Here is a 20,360-nt window from a genome sequence, read left to right on the forward strand (position 1 = left end):
GTTAATGCTCACTTGAGGATCTAACCCAATTTGGGGCAATATTAGGAAAGTTTACTATGAACAGATGGTAGTATCGTAATGAAGAATACATTACACTCCATCGATAATCCAGAATATTCTAGAATATTCTAGCTTTCTCTTTTCTATTTTTTTAGTCTTTGGTCTTAAATTTGGAATATTGAAGGGAATGTAGTCTTCTGAGCCACTAGGAAATCCAATGGCCACAGAGGTTAAGGTTCACAAAATGACCCGTGACAGCCTGAAAGAGTGAATGTACCTAGTTTTGCATTCAACTAGGATTGGTTGTTAGCACTAAGAAGAAATCTGATCCAATGAACAGGATCTGTGTGGTGAGTTGTATTTGACATTATGTGGCCTGTGCAAATGCTGACACTGGAGTAAAGTAAGGTAGAGAATTGTGACTGGCAACTCAGAAAACAACTAGAAGGACCCTTAGATATAACTTATTATAAATCACTCATTTTTATAGCTAAGAAAACTGAGGACCAAGCAAATGGCATGATTTGTCTCACATGAGTTAGTGGTAGATCTGGGACTACACCTCAGAATCTTATGACTTTTTATTTCTTCTTGACTTTTAGTGCTACCCTTCTTTTACTGCAGCCTAGGTGGCGCCACAGCAAACAAGACAAAGCTGGATGGCACCGATGATGGACACTCTCAATCCTATGTTCAGCACGTCCGTTTCTGTCCCACCTTAGACTGCTCTGAAACTCTAGGCTGCTAGGGTTATCAGGTGGTCTCTTGTCCAGTAGGTTAAAATTTGATTTATGCTGAGAAGATTAAACGCTTCAATGCTGACCTTGTTCAATGTTTTCATGGCTAAATAAAACTAGGCTTAGGGAAATGGGTCAGGACTTAGAAAAATATGGTCAGTTATTTTGTTATATTGAGAATACAAATTTTTAATAATTTAAATTTACAATGACGTATAATAAACATTCAGAAAATTATTTTACACTTTAACTTCCAAAGACAATATATACAGTGTATATAAATACATGTATATTTATACACACACATTCTACATATATATGCTTATCAATGTATAAAAATATGGGGATGGAGGAAGGAAAGAGAGACAGAGAGGCAGAATGTGAATTCTAAGATAGGATAAATCCTTTGTTTCCTGTTCCCTAGTAGCTCTTCTGTTGAGAGTTCTAATTAGCAGTAATATTCAAAAATATTTAACTACCAATGTGCAAAGCAAAGAGCCATCAGACACACACTGGCTGTAAACTGCTCAACATTTGTCTTGGTTCTAATAAGCAAAATAAGGAACTGCCCAACCAATACCCAGCCAGTCTCAAGGAAAACACAGAAAAAAGGCAAAGGCCATACAGTAATTTTTCATGCTCAGTTACATACCTGTTTACGTAAAGTACATAAACAACCTCACAGACCTGATCTCATTTTCCCAAGACTGTCCTAATTTTTGCTAATTTTTTTTATCTTTAGCCATTTTACAGCAAGTCAGGGGTAATATCTAAAGACAGAAAAAGTAGCCATTATGATTATCATCTAAATCTACGATTTCTCTCCTGGTTATGCTCCATGGGTGGTCCATTACCTTTGTTTATGGAAATATAGGTACAATTCTTTGAAATCTGTGGAGGAAGCAAACAATGGAGCAAGCTTATCATCAATAACCAGCAACTGGGTTAATACTGATCCTTGGACTACTTTAGTATCTGTGCTAAAAATAATTATGATAAATTTTTCTCAATTAAATCTTTTTCTTTCACGGTACCAATGCAACTGGTGCACTTTCCCACATAATGAGTTTTATTATCATTTCAAAGCAGATTTGAAAATACCCAGATAAGGGACTTCGCTGGTGGTCCAGTGGTTAAGACTCCGCACTTCCACTGCAGTGGGCGTGGGTTCGATCCCTGGTTGGGGAACTAAGACCCCACATGCCGTGCAGTGTGGGAAAAAAACCTAGATAAATAAATACTAACTCTAATGTAAAATTCTCTCACATTTGTCCAGCTCTCAGTTTTAGAGTACTCCCTCGTGATGAACACTACAAATAACATACAGTTTTTAGGAGAATTCCCAAAATAAAATTTGCAAAATCATAATGTAAATATGTAAATCCAGAGGCCAAAAAATCTTTTCTGAACCTCAGTTAAATAGCATGGTAACTGGAGACTAAGAATTTGATCCCACTGCTGTCCTGACTTACTTCTCTGGTCCTTAGTTCCCTTCTTTCTCGAAGAATAAAGGTGTAAAATTGGGTGATCTCTAAGTGCCTTCTAGATCCAATAAAATGTGAATATCCCTTTCACCAAACATTTTTCTAAAACAAAAAGAAAATCTCTAATCACTGAAGAAAAATGAGAAAACACAGAGAAGCAGAAAGAAAATAAGAACGGAACATTTTACCACTAAAAGTTAACTGCTTTAAAGTTTAACGCTGTTAGCATTTTGGAGAGTAGGATTCCAGCTTTCTCTGTCATTTTCCACATACATTTTACAAAACAAGGATAACTATCCATTCACTCTGTAATCTGTTTTTTAAAAATATAATTTGTGGAGCATATCTTAGGTAGGGAAGTTATTGATGTACAAAACAGTACTGCTGTGTTGTCACTGTTCAAAGCAGTTTACCTATAATTTCACACACGGAGTAAGCCTCTGAGGTAGGTACTGCTGTCCTCATTTGACTGATGAGAATACCGTGAGGTGAGGTTAAACTGATGTCCAAGGTCACGTCGCTAATAAGTGGTGGGGCTGGATTCCACCCAGGGAACCTGGCTTACCTCCTCAACACCCTGCCCTACATTCATGATCTGAGATGTAGGCAGGGGTGAGCCATGTGAAGAGCTGGGGAAAAGGGAACAAGTATGAAGGTCTCGCAGAACCACAGTGTGTTGGGGGAGAGAGCTAAAGAGGGTCAGTGGGGGGCTTCCCTGGTGGCGCAGTTGTTGAGAGTCCGCCTGCCGATGCAGGGGACGCGGGTTCGTGCCCCGGTCCGGGAAGATCCCACATGCCGCGGAGCGGCTGGGCCCGTGAGCCATGGCCGCTGGGCCTGTGAGTCCGGAGCCTGTGCTCCGCAATGGGAGAGGCCACAACGGTGAGAGGCCCACATACTGCAAAAAAAATAAATAAATAAAAAAAAAAAAAAAAAAAAGAGGGTCAGTGGGATCAACATGGAGCACACCACCCTTGGTTCCTGATAGGAACATGGACTGATGGGAGTTGTCCGCTGTTCACTTCTGACTCATGGTAACCTTTGGGGCTGGAAACAGTCACAGTCCAGACTGCTTAGTTGAAACTCTAAAGAAATAACCTAAATATTGAGGATACCTAGCTCTTTAAGCTACATCTGCACTTAGCAAGAGAAATGATCAGCCATGCCAATTAGCTCAGTGCAGGCAAAAAGCTCCATTGCCTTGCTGAGCCACATTTTGGAGGCAGAAGGAGGCTAGGAAATTTTGAGCGAGCTTCAGTTATCAAGATGCTTGTACAAATTCTATGCTCACCTTGCACTTAGCAGTCTAGTATACAGTCACTAAATACCAGACTGTGCAGGACGATGATTTCATTGACTTTACTCCCACAGTGCACACTTTAACAAGAATGTCATTTTTATTTTGCAACCTCTTCTTGATTTACCTTTCCCCTTTTCTCTTACCTCCAGACAAGAGCCAATTAAATAATCTATTTTGTGCTTAGTAATACAGCTCGAGCAGCCATTTTATGTATTCCAGCCTAAATGGCAAAGACATATTATGAATTTTCACCACGCAGCTCTCATGGAAATTAGAAATGAATGGGCATTAATTGCTGAAGAATGAGATCCTTAGTCTGCTAATTTTGTGATAAAATATTCTAATAGAACACATTTGTCATCTCTATGAAGATATACTAAGCAAGTCGAGATAAATCTAAAAGCCAAGCAGAAGGCAGAGTTGTGGCCAACTTGTGTCACCTAGGAAGACTGTGGACTTCCCATGTTCCTGAATTTTTGTTCCTTCTCTCTGAAGCAGCAACTCTGGGTGATGTTTCTCCTGGGCTGTGTCTTAGTGCATCAAAGTCAATATTTGACTATATTTTTTCCTTGATATACCAAAATGGACAACACCACTGAATGGACATTTTGGCATAAGCGTATTACGGGCAGAGGCCAGAGGGGCTGTATTTTTAAATAATTCAGTATAGAATGCCCCTGGAACTCATATCTCGAAACAGATTTTTTATCCTTAGATCTAGAGAGACGGCACTGATAGCTTTTTAACAGAATCGATCCTTTGCCTACCTTTTTTGTTAAACTGATGAGATTGTTCGGTTTTATTTAATGTAACTCAGCCTAATGCAACACAGTCATTTAGCATTTGCCATGTGGCAAGCACTGTGCTGCACCCTCGCACCAAACTGGATGAAAACTGTGGTCTGTGCTTGATCACATGTCAGTGTCAGCGGGGTGGGGGAGGGCAGGCTGACAAGTAAATATGAATACACCAGATGAATATTATGATAGAGAGATGGACCAAGAAGCACAAAACAATTCTTTCTGTTGCCAAGGGAGAAGTTATGCTTTTGGCTTCATAAATAATAACTAAAATAATATTCTGAATTTCTCCCTTGTAGACCTGTTCAGTAAATCCATTTCAGTAAATGGCATTCCCATCCACCCAGCTGCTATGCCAGAAACCTATGTGTCATCCTCGATTTTCTCTTTCACCACCTCCCACATGCAATGCATCAGCAAGTCCTGGCAGCAAACTGCAATCTATATCCTGAATCCATCCCCTTCTCTCCTCTCCACTGCCACCCGGTAGTTCAAGCTGCCACCGTTTACTGAGTGAATTACGGCAACCGTCTTTAACTGGACTTCCAGTTTTGACCCGCACTTTTTTAAAAGTCCATTTTTCACACAGTAGCTAAGCAATCTTTTAAAAAAACATACATAACTCTCTTACATAAAACCCTCGAATGGCTTTTCGTTTCACTTGAAACAAAACACAGTCTCCAACCTCAACTCAAACCACCCTCTTCCCTGGTCACTATGCTCCATAAGGCTCACATTCTTTTTGCTCTCTGAACACGCCAAGTGATTTATTTTTAGGCCTCAGGGCCTTTGCATGTGATGTTAACTCAGCCTGGAAAGCTCCTCCCTCTGATCTTCACAGGACAGACTTCTTATCATTCAGGTGTCAGCTCATGTCATCCCTTCAGAAAGGTTTTGCATGACAACCCTGTCTAAAGTAGACATTCCGCCCCACAGAACCTCTGTTTCATCATACTCATTTATTTATTACTATCTAAAATACTGCATTTTGGGTTTTGTTTATGTTTGGTTGTTTGTACCTGTATCCTCTGAACAATGTAAATGCCATGAGAAGGGGTCTTATGGTTTTCGTTCACTGGTGCCCAGAGTAGTGACTGCCACATAGCAAGTGCTAAATGAACACATGTTAAATGCATGAATAAGTAAATGAATGATTGAAATCTACATTATTTGCTCAAAAATTCAAGCTTGGTCTATGCTGTAAGGATGCTCAGACTTTCTCTGCAGAGGTGGTTTAAGAAGGCACCCGATACAGCATAGTTGAGGGGCAGGGGTCACACAGACATGACCTCCTGGAGAAAGTAATATATTTGAAGAAACTGGAAGGACCAGTATAAGTTAGTCAAGAGACCAAGAGAAGGAAGAGCATTTCAAGAAGAGGGAACAGAATACATATAAATACTCATCGTGAATGTACGAGGACTCATGGTGGGGAAAAGGCATGGTGCTATTAGAATTTGGCATACAAATCGGCAAGATTGTCTTCAAAACGCACACGATGAATTACCATATACTGTTATGCCATCCATCTAAGTAAGTAAAGTGAAATTCATATATTTTCTTGAAATATTCTTACCAAAGTGTGGGAAATTAAAACTTCTATCTCAAATAAGACTTGACATTCTTACATTTCACTGTGGTTGGAACTATGTCTTCAGTATCATAAATCCAGAAGTTATTTGGATAATTTAGAAGTTCTCTTTGGACACTGAATACTAAATTACATAGAATTGATTAATGAGCTAATTGTTTAACCTTCTACTTCATTTTGCCTGTGTACACAATTTAAGTGGAAAGAAACAAGAAATAGATTCCTTTGTTATTTATAGTCACCTAAATCCACATTCCATTCCTGTTGAGATTAGCAATTAGATTTCTAATTAGTCTTCCAAAATGGATTCATGGGTTTATTTCTTACATAAGTATAGGAAATACAGGTACTGAATGTAGAAAGCATTAAACTTTTCTTAAATTTAATTGACACAGTCAAGCTTTGCATGCCAATAACATAACAACCTCCTGAACTCAACCTATGATCACAAAAAGCAGAATTACGAAAATCCCTTTGAAAACTCACCATCATTTCTCAGTATTAGCGGTGTGGGTGGCCCCAGGACCTTTTGGTTTGTTACTGTATTTGTAACCACACAGGTATAATTTCCAACATCTGATTTTTCTACTTTGGCAATATACAGATTCCCAGTCTCTTGAGAAACGAAGCGGCGATTATCCTGATAGGAAGGGTATTCGTTGAAAATCCAGGCATAGCTCAGCTCTGAAAGCAAAAGGAATCATCATTACAAATATGTCTTTTGTAAGAACTCTACTGTACTCATGAAAGAACTGGTCAAGTTAAAAATTCATATTCCTGCCCAATGGTCCTTTTGCAGCAGGCTAAATATCAATAGGAAGTAATCACAGTCCCTTAAAGCATTTATAGTCTTCCTACGATCAGTCAGTGAGATTTTATTCCTATATGACTAGAAGGTACACTGATAGCCGATTAAGAGAAGTCCAATCTCTTTAAATCAAGGGAGTAAGTAAGCATTTATAGTTTGCTAACCATGTGCCAAGCACCATGTAATTACTTACAGAGCTAATGCTCAAATTACAGACCCAGAGAGTCTACAATCTTGATATACCCTGGAAACTATTTAGATCACTTCTTTCAATTGATAGATAATAATCATAATAGTACATCACGGTGCCACATACTTGCATAGTACTTTGCGGGTTTCCAATACATTTTATAGTTTCCCATTAACTGAGAAACTTTGGCACAGAGGAACAAAGTAACGAATCTAAACTCAGCCCTAGTTAGAGACAATTCTGAGTCTCAATCCAGTCTTTTCCCAATGCCTCTTACTCTTGATGCAAATTCTTACTCCTTTCTCACTTGTGAGGTTGAACTCCTTTCCCACTATTTTAGTGAGATGGGGATTTAATATTGTAGCAAATACTCACTAAACATACAATGACTGGTTGCCTGGTCCCATAAATGCAAATCTGTATTTTTAGAAAATTAGCTGAAAAAATTATTACATAAGTAAGGGAGTGACTATAAAGTAGCCATCAAAGAGCGACCTTCTCACAAACACTTACTCATCCCAGAATGCCAGTGGGATGAGTGTAATGGGCAGTCATACCTGAAAATATTCCTTTGAAAGATCTAAGTTTTCTTAAGAGCTAGGTGAATGTTTTGTGAACGAGCACGTCAGCCCATGCTTTCAATTTCAGAAAAGAAACCTAAATGACAGTGAGCTTAAATGATTTGCTGCAGTGAACTACTGTGCTCTGAGGAAACCAAACTTTTTAGCTCCAGGCATTCCATGATTCCTCTCTTTAAAGTGTGATCCCCAGATTTGTTCAAAGCTGGAGAAGTGATATAGTACCCACTGGCACTGATTAGCCAACATGACCTGTTTTATTTTCAAAAGTTATTTTAGGCAGGAAGAGGAAGCAACTAGAGGCAAAGGGAGTCTCAGGTTTCAGAACTAGTTGGTTGTGTTCTTGTATGCTGCTCTTTAATATGATCCTGGCCTAAATTCTAAATGTATGGAGTGTCCTCGGAAAATGGCAGAAAGGTCACCTCAGCTTTGTATAGAGAATACTAACTATTGGAAAAGGCACTTGTTGTTCAGTACTTCAATGAGTCCCCAGTTGTAATTGGCCTCAATAACTGAATGTGCAACGGGAAACATATTCTGTCTTAAATAACCCACTGTTTGCATACAAAGGAGGAGTCATGCAGATTTCTTTCCCTTTATCACTGGATTATAACATTTCCGTACGCATTATTTTAGAGAGATATAATTATGTTTATATGAGAATAGCTAATCATTTTATTTACACATGTGCATGTAATTATAAATAATCCCATGCCGATGTCAAGAGGATACTCAGTGTAAATAAACAAGTGCTTCCCAAAAGGCTAGTTACTTCCTCAAGAAACTAACATCTGGGGGAGGAAAAGCCCCTCTAATAGGTCATGAAGAAGTACCATGTGATAAGGCAATTTCCCCATAAAAACGGGAGATTTAACAAACAGCACAGAGCAATGTACTCCTCTCTCAATTTGGTATGTGAGTTTCAGGAAAACAAAGTAATCTCTGAGCTTCTCAATTTTCTCATATGAACAATGAAGAGAACACTGCTATCCCCTAATTAACTATAAGAGAGTTTTAAGAATAAATTAACATATCCAAAGTCACAAGGTATAAGTTAGAAAGTAATTTACCAGCAAAATATTAATTAACACACACTTCTCCAAGGAGAGTTATAATCACATATATAAACTGTATATATATATTTTTTCCTGAAGATATTTTCCAAAACTGTTGCTAGTGGCTAGTGCCACAAGGCTTTCTTAATTTTGTAGGAGAAGGACAGTTTAGTAACTAGAAAGTTGTATGGACCACGCATATCAGGAAAAAAGACATCTGCTTTGTTATTTTCCTAATTGGAGTAAAAAAAGAAAATGATGAGAAAAGCAAAACTCAAACCTGTATTCCATAAAGAAAGCCATTTCAATTTAAACACTCTCCCTTTCAATTTCTTAATCCATCAAAAGGGGATAATTAATAAATGTGATACAGGTATGTGGTGATGATCAAGTTACGTGAAAGCCCTCTGAGTCATAAGCACATCTGTATCATTAAAAGTTAATCATTTTTAAAGTAAATATAAGAACAAAAGTCAATGAACATGTTGTTGATCTATTTAAATTATTTTGGTTTCACTGATTTTGTTACTTAGTGCTTTAGTTGGAGATGCAAACAACCGTAAACATATTCTGCAGGATTTTCTAAACTGTGGTCCTTGGAATATTAATTCCCTGTTAATAGAAGTTCTCTACACCCCCGTCTACCTCAAATTTAAAAAGGTAACATGACCAAATGACTTTAAGAAGCACTGGATTAAGTAAAGTTTAACTGATTTAAAAATTTTTCCTTTCAGGACTTGCAAGAGGTTTTTAACATTCCAATGTTCCTCAAATTTCTTAGAGAGTATGTAAGCCATGCAAACTTATTTGATATAGAACTGCCTCCCAACCCCTCCACCCACACACTGTTTTTCTAAAAAATTATTAAGATGTCACAAAACCTAGGTTGGGAAACCCTGAACTAATGCAATGATTTCAATTCAAGAAATGGTAAGTATAATATAAAGCTTATTAACTGTATTACTTCAGTTCTGGGGAAAGCCATTAAGTTACAATAAACAACAGAAAACAACAAAATGTTGAAATAAAGTTGCAATAAGTTTCCGAAATTGTAATAGTAATATAACACTGTAACCATTTCCAATGCTGTAGACAAAGGAACAAACCATAGTTCTGAAGACAAGTCTCAAATGGATTGTGCTAAGGATGGTAACTAACATCAATTCAACATGCAACCTTTGTAAAATACTGCTGAACCCCAAAGTGCAAAGGTTAGCCAAAGAATCTTGGCTGGTGCACTGGTGAGATCACATTGAGCTAAACGCTGAGCCTCTTGAAGGGGGAAAGTCTCTAAAAATGATACTAATTTATTTTTCTTCACAGCAAAGAGCACTACCTGGAATACTGTATTTTTATTTGCCCACAACAATGAGTAAGGAGCATGAGTAATATAATATAATGATAATGCAGACATCAAAGCAGGGAAATATGTAGTAAGACTAAAAATTACACAACATATAACTTGTCTTATCGGTTCTTTTTAAAGGTATGAAAGAGGAACAAAGCTGAAGGCATCACACTAAATTCAAACTATACTACAAGGCTGCAGTAATTAAAACAGTATGGTATTAGCATAAAAACAGACACACAGATCAATGAAAGAGAATAGAGAGTCCAGATATAAACCTATACATATATGGTTAGTAAACTTACTACTAAGGAGCCAAGAATATACCATAGGGAAAGAACAATAATTTGGGAAATGACATTGGGAAAACTGGACAGTCACATACAAAAGAATGAAACTGGAACACTACCTTGAACCATACACAAAAGGTAACTCAAAGGGGATTAAAGATTCAAATGTAAGACCTGAAACCATAAAACTCCCAGAAAAAATAATAGGCAGTAAGCTCCTTGACATGGGGCTTAGAGATGACTTTCTGAATGTAACATCAAAAGCAAAAGGTAAAATAAGCAAGTGGGACTGCATCAAACTAAAAAACTTCTGCACAGTGAATGAAACCATCAATAAATTGAAAAGGCAACCTACTGATTGGAAGAAAACATTTACAAATCATATATCTGCTAAGGTGGTTAATATCCAAAAGATATAAAGAACTACAACTAAGTAGCAAAAAAAAAAAAATCTGACTAAAAATGGGCAGAAACTTCCTGTTGGCTGTTTGGCCTGAGGCGACTCAGCACTGGAGCCTACCCAGCTCTTTTTATTTTTTTTTAACATCTTTATTGGGCTATAATTGCTTTAAAATGGTGTGTTAGTTTCTGCTTTATAACAAAGTGAATCAGCTATACATACACATATATCCCCATATCTCTTCCCTCCTGAGTCTCCCTCACTCCCACCCTCCCTATCCCACCCCTCTAGGTGGCCACAAAGCACCAAGCTGATCTCCCTGTGCTATGTTGCTGCTTCCCACTAGCTTTCGGTTTTACATTCGGTAGTGTATAAATGTCCATGCCACTCTCTCACTCTGGCCCAGCTTACCCTTCCCCCTCCCTGTGTCCTCAAGTCCATTCTCTAGTAGGTCTGTGTCTTTATTCCCATCCTGGCCCTAGGTTCTTCATGACCATTTTTTTCTTTCTTTTTTTTAGACTCCATATACATGTGTTAGCATACGGTATTTGTTTTTCTCTTTCTGACTTACTTCACTCTGTATGACAGTCTCTAGGTCCATTCTATTGTATATATGTATCACATCTTCTTTATCCATTCATCTGTCGATGGACGCTTAGGTTGCTTCCATGTCCTGGCTATTGTAAACAGAGCTGCAATGAACACTGCGGTACATGAATATTTTGAATTATGGTTTTCTCAGGGTATATGCCCAGTAGTGGGACTGCTGGGTCGTATGGTACTTCTATTTTTAGTTTTTTAAGGAACGTACACACAGTTCTCCATAGTGACTCTATCAATTTACATTCCCACCAACAGTGCAACAGGGTCCCCTTTTCTCCACACGCTCTTCAGCATTTATTGTTTGTACATTTTTTGATGATGGCCATTCTGACTGGTGAGAGGTGATATCTCATTGTAGTTTTAATTTGCATTTCTCTAATAATTAATGATGTTGAACATCCTTTCATGTGTTTGTTGGCCACCTGTATATTTTCTTTCAAGAAATGTCTATTTAGGTGTTCTGCCCATTTTTGGATTGGGTTGTTTTTTGACACTGAGCTGCATGAGCTGCTTGTAAATTTTGGAGATTAATCCTTTGTCAGTTGCTTCCTTTGCAAATAATTTCTCCCATTCTGACACCCGGCTCTTTGGTGGGGCTAATGGTGGACTATAGGAGGGCTCACACCCAGGAGTACTTCCCAGAACTTCTGCAGCCAGTGTCCTTGTCCCTGCAGTGAGCAACAGCCATGCCCTGCCTCTGCAGGAGACCCTCCAACACTAGCAGCCGTGTGGCTGACAGGGTCTTGGTGCTTGGGCCGGGTGTCAGGCCTGCTCCTCTTAGGTTGGAGAGCTGAGTTCGGAACACTGGTCCACCAGAGACCTCCCAGAACCATGTAATATCAAATGGCAATAGCTCTCCCAGAGATCTCCACCTCAACGCTAAGACGAAGCTCCGCTCAACAACCAGCAAGCTACAGTGCTGGACACCGCATGCTAAACAAATAGCAAGAAAGGAACACAACCCCACCCATTAGCAGAGAGGCTGCCTAAAATCATAATAAGGTCACAGACACCCCAAAACACACCACCAGATGCAGTCCTGCCCACCAGAAAGACAAGATGCAGTCTCATCCACCAGAACACAGGTACTAGTCCCCTCCACCAGGAAGTGTACACAACCCATGGAACCAACCATACCCACCGGGGTCAGACGCCAAAAACAACGGGAACTAAGAACCTGCAGCCTGCAAAAAGAAGACCCCAAACACAGTAAGTTAAGCAAAATGAGAAGACAGAGAAATACACAGCAGATGAAGGAGCAAGGTAAAAACCCACCAGACCAAACAAATGAAGAGGAAATAGGCAGTCTACCTGAAAAAGAATTCAGAATAATGATAGTAAAGATGATCCAAAATCTTGGAAATAAAATGGAGAAAATACAAGAAACATTTAACAAGGACCTAGAAGAACCAAAGAACAAATAAACAATGATAAACAACACAGTAAGTGAAATTAAAAATTCTCTAGAAGGAATCAATAGCAGAATAACTGAGGCAGAAGAACGGATAAGTGACCTGGAAGATAAAATAGTGGAAATAACTTCTACAGAGCAGAATAAAGAAAAAAGAAAGAAAAGAACTGAGGACAGTCTCAGAGACTCCAGAGACTTCTGAGAGTCCCAATATTCGAATTATAGGGGTCCCAGAAGAAGAAGAGAAAAAGAAAGGGACTGAGAAAATATTTCAAGAGATTATAGTTGAAAACTTCCCTAATATGGGAAAGGAAATAGTCAATCAAGTCCAGGAAGCACAGAGAGTCCCAAACAGGATAAATCCAACAAGAAACATGTCAAGACATATATTAACCAAACTATCAAAAATTAAATACAAAGAAAAAATATTAAAAGCAGCCAGGGAAAAGCAACAAATAACATACAAGGGAATCTCCATAAGGTTTACAGCTGATTTCTCAGCAGAAACTCTCCAAGCCAGAAGGGTGTGGCAGGACAAATTTAAAGTGATGAAAGGGAAGAACCTACAACCAATATTACTCTCATTCAGATTCGACAGAGAAATTAAAACCTTACAGACAAGCAAATGCTAAGAGAATTCAGCACCACCAAACCAGCTTTACAACAAATGCTAAAGACTTCTCTAGGCAGGAAACACAAGAGAAGGAAAAGACCTAAAATAACAAACCCAAAACCATTAAGAAAATGGTAATAACAACATTCTTATCAATGATGACCTTAAATGTAAATGGATTAAATGCTCCAACTAAAAGACATAGACTAGCTGAATGAATACAAAAACAAGACCCATATATATGCTGTCTACAAGAGACCAATTCAGACCTAGGGACACATACAGACTGAAAGTAAGGGGATGGAAAAAGACATTCCATGCAAATGGAAATCAAAAGAAAGCTGGAGTAGCAATTCACTTATCAGACAAAATAGACTTTAAAATAAAGACTATTACAAGAGACAATGAAGGACACTACATAATGATGAAGGGATCAATCCAAAGAGAAGATATCACAATTGTAAATATTTATGCACCCAACATAGGAGCACCTCAATACATAAGGTAAATGCTAACAGCCACAAAAGGGAAAATCGACAGTATCACAATCATAGTAGGGGAGTTTAACACCCCATTTTTACCAATGGACAGATCATCCAAAATGAAAGTAAATAAGGAAACACAAGCTTTAAATGATACATTAAACAAGATGGACTTAATTGATATTTATAGGACATTCCATGCAAAAACAACAGAATACACTTTCTTCTCAAGTGGTCACGGAACATTTTCCAGGATAGATCATATCTTAGGTCACAAATCAAGCCTTGGTAAATTTAAGAAAATTGAAATCATATCAAGTATCTTTTCCAGGCACAACGCTATGAGACTAGATATCAATTACAGGAAAAAAATCTGTAAAAAATACTAACACATGGAGGCTAAACAATACACTACTAAATACCCAAGAGATCACTGAAGAAATCAAATAGGAAATCAAAAAACACCTAGAAACAAATGACAATGAAAACATGATGACCCAAAACCTACGGGACGAAGCAAAGCAGTTCTAAGGGGAAGTTTATAGCAATAAAATCCTACCTCAAGAAACAAGAAACATCTCATATAAACAACCTAATCTTACACCTAAAGCAATTAGAGAAAGAAGAACAAAAAATCCCCAAAGTTAGCAGAAGGAAAGAAATCATAAAGATCAGATCAGAAATAAATGAAAAAGAAATGAAGGAAACGATAGCAAAGATCAATAAAACTAAAAGCTGGTTCTTTAAGAGGATAAACAAAATTGATAAACTATTAGCCAGACTCACCAAGAAAAAAAGGAAGAAGACTCAAATCAATAGAATTAGAAATGAAAAAGGAGAAGTAACAACTGACACGGCAGAAATACAAAGGATCATGAGAGATTACTACAAGCAACTCTATGCCAATAAAATGGACAACCTGGAAGAAATGGACAAATTCTTAGAAAAGCACAACCTTCCAAGACTGAACCAGGAAGAAATAGAAAATATAAACAGACCAATCACAAGCACTAAAATTGAAACTGTGATTAAAAATCTTCCAATAAACAAAAGCTCAGGACCAGATGGCTTCACAGGCGAATTCTATCAAACATTTAGAGAAGACCTAACACCTATCCTTCTCAAACTCTTCCAAAATATAGCAGAGGGAGGAACACTCCCAAACTCATTCTACGAGGCCACCATCACCCTGATACCAAAACGAGACAGAGATGTCCCAAAGAAAGAAGACTACAGGCCAGTATCAATGATGAACATAGATGCAAAAATCCTCAACAAAACACTAGCAAACAGAATCCAGCAGCATATTAAAGGACCATATACCATGATCAAGTGGGGTTTATCCCAGGATGCAAGCATTCTTCAATATACGCAAATCAATCAATGTGATACACCATATTAACAAATTGAAGGATTAAAAACCATATGGTCATCTCAATAGATGCAGAGAAAGCTTGTGACAAAATTCAACACCCATTTATGATAAAAACTCTCCAGAAAGTAGGCATAGAGGGAAGTTTCCTCAACATAATAAAGGCCAAATATGACAAACCCACAGTCACCATCGTTCTCAATGGTGAAAGACTGAAACCATTTCCACTAAGATCAGGAACAAGGGTGCTCACTCTCACCACTATTATTCAACACAGTTTTGGAAGTTTTAGCCACAGCAATCAGAGAAGAAAAAGAAATAAAAGGAATCCAAATCAGAAAAAAAGTAAAACTGTCATTGTTTGCAGATGACATACTACACATAGAGAATCCTAAAGATGCTACCAGAAAAGTACTACAGCTAATCAATGAATTTGGTAAAGTAGTAGGATACAAAATTAATACACAGAAATCTCTTGAATTCCTATACAGTAATGATGAAACGTCTGAAAGAGAAATTAAGGAAACACTCCCATTTACCATTACAACAAAAAGAATAAAATACCTAGGAATAAATCTACCTAAGGAGACAAAAGACCTGTATGCAGAAAACTATAAGACACTGATGAAAGAAATTAAGATGATACACACAAACGGAGAGATATACCGTGTTCTTGGATTGGAAGAATCAATATTGTGAAAATGACTATACTACCCAAAGCAATCTACCGATTCAATGCAATCCCTAACAAATTGCCAATGGCATTTTTTATGGAACTAGAACCAAAAATCTTAAAATTTGTATGGAGACACAAAAGACCCCGAATAGCTGAAGCAGTCTTGAGGGAAAAAAAAGGAGCTGGAGGAATCAGACTCATTGACTTCAGACTATACTACAAAGCTACAGTAATCAAGACAATATGGTACTGGCACAAAAACAGAAACATAGATCAATGGAACAAGATAGAAAGCCCAGAGGCAAACCCACGCACCTATGGTCAACTAATCTATGACAAAGGAGGCAAGGATATACAATGGAGAAAAGACAGTCTCTTCAATAAGTGATGCTGGGAAAACTGGACAGCTACATGTAACAGAATGAAATTAGAACACTCCCTAAGACCATACACAAAAATAAACTCAAAATGGATTAAAGACCTAAATGTAAGGACAGACACTATGAAACTCTTAGAGGAAAACACAGGCAGAAGACTCTATGACATAAATCACAGCAAGATCTTTTTTGATCCACCTCCTAGAGTAATGGAAATAAAAACAAAAATAATGAAATGGGACTTAATGAAACTTAAGTCCAAACTTAATTTAAACTCTATCCACTTTAAATTAATGGACAAAGGATTAATCTCCAAAATATATAAACAGCTCATGCTGCTCAATATTAAAGAAACAAACAACCCAATCCAAAAATGGGCAGAACACCTAAATAGACATTTCTCCAAAGAAGACATACAGAAGGCCAAGAAGCACATGAAAAGCTGCTCAACATCACTAATTAGCAGAGAAATGCAAATCAAAACTACAATGAGGTATCACCTCACACAGTCAGAATGGGCATCATCAGAAAATCTACAAACAACAAATGCTGGAGAGAGTGTGGAGAAAAGGGAACCCTCTTGCACTGTTGGTGGGAATGTAAATTGATACAGCCACTATGGAGAACAGTATGGAGGCTCTTTAAAAAACTAAAAATAGAATTTCCATATGATCCAGCAATCCCACTTCTGGGCATATACCCAGATAAAACCATAATTCAAAAATACATATGCACCCCAATGTTCACCGCAGCACTATTTACAATAGCTAGGTCATGGAAGCAACCTAAATGCTCATCAACAGACGAATGGATAAAGAAGATGTGGCACATATATACAATGGAATATTACTCAGCCATAAAAAGGAACGAAATTGGGTCATTTGTTGAGACGTGGATGGATCTAGAGACTGTCATACAGAGTGAAGTAAGTCAGAAAGAGAAAAGCAAATATCGTATGTTAATGCATGTATGTGGAAACTAGAATAATGGTACAGATGAACTGGTTTGCAGGGCAGAAGTTGAGACACAGATGTAGAGAACAAACGTATGGACACCAAGGGGGGAAGCCACGGGGGTGGTGGTGTGATGAATTGGGCGATTCGGATTGACATGTATACACTCATGTGTATAAAACTGATGACTAATAAGAACCTGCTGCATAAAAAAATAAAATAAAATTCAAAAAAAAAAAGAAAAAAAAACTACAATGAGGTATCACCTCATGCACGTCAGAATGGCCATCATCAAAAAATGTATAAACAATAAATGCTGGAGAGTGTGTGGAGAAAAGGGAACCCTCTTGCACTGTTGCCGGGAATGTAAACTGATACAGCCACTATGGAGAACAGTATGGAGGTTCCTTAAAAAACTAAAAATAGAACTACCATCTGACCCAGCAGTCCCACTACTGGGCATATACCCTGAGAAAAACATAATTCAGAAAGAGTCATGTACCACAATGTTCACTGCAGCTCCATTTACATTAGCCAGGACATGGAAGCAACCTAAGTGTCCATCAGCAGATGAATGGATAAAGAAGATGTGGCACATATACACAATGGAATATTACTCAGCCATAAAAAGAAACGAAGTTGAGTTATTTGTCATGAGTGGATGGACCTAGGGACTGTCACACAGAGTGAAGTAAGTCAGAAAGAGAAAAACAAATTCCACATGCTAACATATATATATGGAATTAAAAAAAAATGTTCTGAAGAACCTAGGGGCAGGACAGGAATAAAGACGCAGACGTAGAGAATGTACTTGAGGACATAGGCAGGGGGAAGGGTATGCTGGGACAAAATGAGAGAGTGGCATGGATATATATACACTACCAAATGTAAAACAGATAGCTAGTGGGAAGCAGCCGCATAGCACAGGGAGATCAGCTCGGTGCTTTGTGTCCACCTAGAGGGGTGGGATAGGGAGGGTCGGAGGGAGACATAAGAGGGAGGAGATATGGGGATATATGTATATGTATAGCTGGTTCACTTTGTTATAAAGCTGAAAGTAACACACCATTGTAAAGCAATTATAATCTAATAAAAATGTTAAAAAAAAAAAAAGAAGGGCAGATCTGAAGAAGTATTTTTCCAAAGAAGACATACTGATGGCCAACAGGCACATAAAAAGACACTCAACGTCGTTAATCATCAGGAAGATGCAAATGAAAATCACAATGAGCTGTTATCTCATACCTGTTAGAACGGCTATTATCAAAAGGACAAGAAATAACATGCATTGGAGAGGGTGTGGAGAAAAGGGAACCCTTGTGCACTGTTGGTGGGAATATAAATTGGTGCAACCACTATGGAACACAGTATGGAGGTTCTTCAAAAAATTAAAAATAGAACTTCCATATGATCCAGCAATCCCACTTCTGGGTATTTACGTCAAGAAAACTAAAACACTAACTTGAAAAGATATCTGTTCCCCGATGTTCACTGCAGCATTATTTACAATAGCCAGGCATAGAAACAACCTAAGCGTCCACTGGTGGATGAATGGATAAACAAATCATGTATAAATATAAATACACACACAGACACACATGCACACACACACACACACACACACACACATATACAGAGAATGGAATATAATTCAGCCATTAAAAAAGGATTAAATCTTGCCATTTGGGACAACATGGATAGACCTTGAGAGTATTATGCTAAGCGAAATAAGTCAAAGAAAGAAAGATGATTATCACACGATCTTAGTTAGATGTGGAATCTAAAACACAAAGCAACAAACCAACAAACCAAGTTTATAGATATGAAGAACAGATTGGTAGTTGCCAGAGGCAGGGGGTGAGGTAGTAGGAGAAATGGGTGAAGGGCATTAAAAAGGTAAAAAACAAACTGAATTTATAAAATCTTAAAACAAAACTCCCTAGCAATTCCATTACCTCAACATAATGATAGCTATTGTTCGGAATACCTTTTCAATTCTTGCCTATATGCCTGTAGGCTTTTCATGATTTTAACCATAGCTTAAATTTTATTAAAGAAAAAAAAAAAGGGAATTCCCTAGCGGTCCAGTGGTTAAGACTCAGCGCTTTCACTGCTGAGGGCCCAGGTTCGATCCCTGGTCAGGGAACTAAGATCCTGCAAACCACACGGGATGGCCCAAAAAAAAAGTGTTTTTTAACAAAGCAAAAAGCCAACAACAACCAAACAAAAAATATGACAATTCTGAGGCCTCGAAAAGGTAAGACTGGAGAGTCAGAAAGTGGCAAAACAGACTACATCTTAGTCTTTGTACCTACACTCCCATTCCAATGCTCCCTCCCAAAGTAGTAAAAGCTTTTGAAGCTTGAAAGCAAGGAGTTAGTATTGTTATAGTACTCATGAGACCATGCAGTTCTCCCCTAAGAACCAGTCTATTTTTATCAGAGCAGAACATTAATTCACTGGGTTATATGAAATGCTATCCACATTCTGAAAAAATAAAGCCAAGTAAGTAAAACAAAATAAATGCTCATGTGCTGCAAAAATGTATCCCACTCCATCTGATTTCCTTAGGGACTTTCATGCAATATTTACACTTGTTCAAACTTGACAGATTTCTTTTGATAAGTTTTCACACACTAATTGCTCTGGAAGTGACAGACAGTTCCTGTCCCATTGGCAATTTTTATCAACTGAGTAAACAGATACTTGGAATGCAATATTTAATAGATTGTGAGGTTTCTGATGCTCAACTGAAAAATACTGAGACTGGTTACAATGTGATAGCTATTAAGGCAGAAGGACCTAGGGATGGTTTTCTAACTCGTAGCATCTAAGTCTATAGGAAATTAACTATGAAACATCACCCTCTTAATTGGTTCCTTTTTCCGTATCTTTAGGCCAACAGTGAAGGATGTTTATTATTTTTAAAAGAAGACATCAATCAAGGAATTTTCAAATTCAGGTACTCATTGAGCAAGTTTACCCTCTGATCAGAGTCCTCAAGATGAATGCTCTTAACTTCACCTTGATGCTGCCTAATTTCTTTCTAGAGTTACGTTATGTTGCACGACATTCTGAGTCATATCCCAAGGGGTAGCAAAGATGTCAGTTTTCAAAGATACCGTTCTTAATCCTCAAAGTTTTAAATTTGAAAGGGACCTAAGTCCAACCCCTGTGATTTTACAGATCAGGAAGCTGAGGCCTAGAGAAATTACATGCCTGGATGACAGGCACACATTTGATAAGTGGGCAGAAATGGGATGATGGGGTAGTTGCAATATTCAGATGAGCTAGT

General features: G+C 38.0%; 1 protein-coding gene across 1 annotated transcript in view; it reads right to left on the reverse strand.

Moving 5' to 3' along the window:
• Positions 1–20,360, reverse strand: part of CNTN4 (contactin 4) — a 984,995-nt gene that overhangs the window by 187,078 nt on the left and 777,557 nt on the right. Inside the window, exon 8 of the mRNA XM_032650303.1 lies at positions 6,396–6,593. Within this exon, the coding sequence (XP_032506194.1) occupies positions 6,396–6,593 (198 nt within the window). The remainder of the gene's footprint in view (positions 1–6,395; positions 6,594–20,360) is intronic.

This window comes from Phocoena sinus, chromosome 11, assembly GCF_008692025.1.
Source record: "Phocoena sinus isolate mPhoSin1 chromosome 11, mPhoSin1.pri, whole genome shotgun sequence".
Classification (NCBI taxonomy): Eukaryota; Metazoa; Chordata; class Mammalia; order Artiodactyla; family Phocoenidae; genus Phocoena; species Phocoena sinus.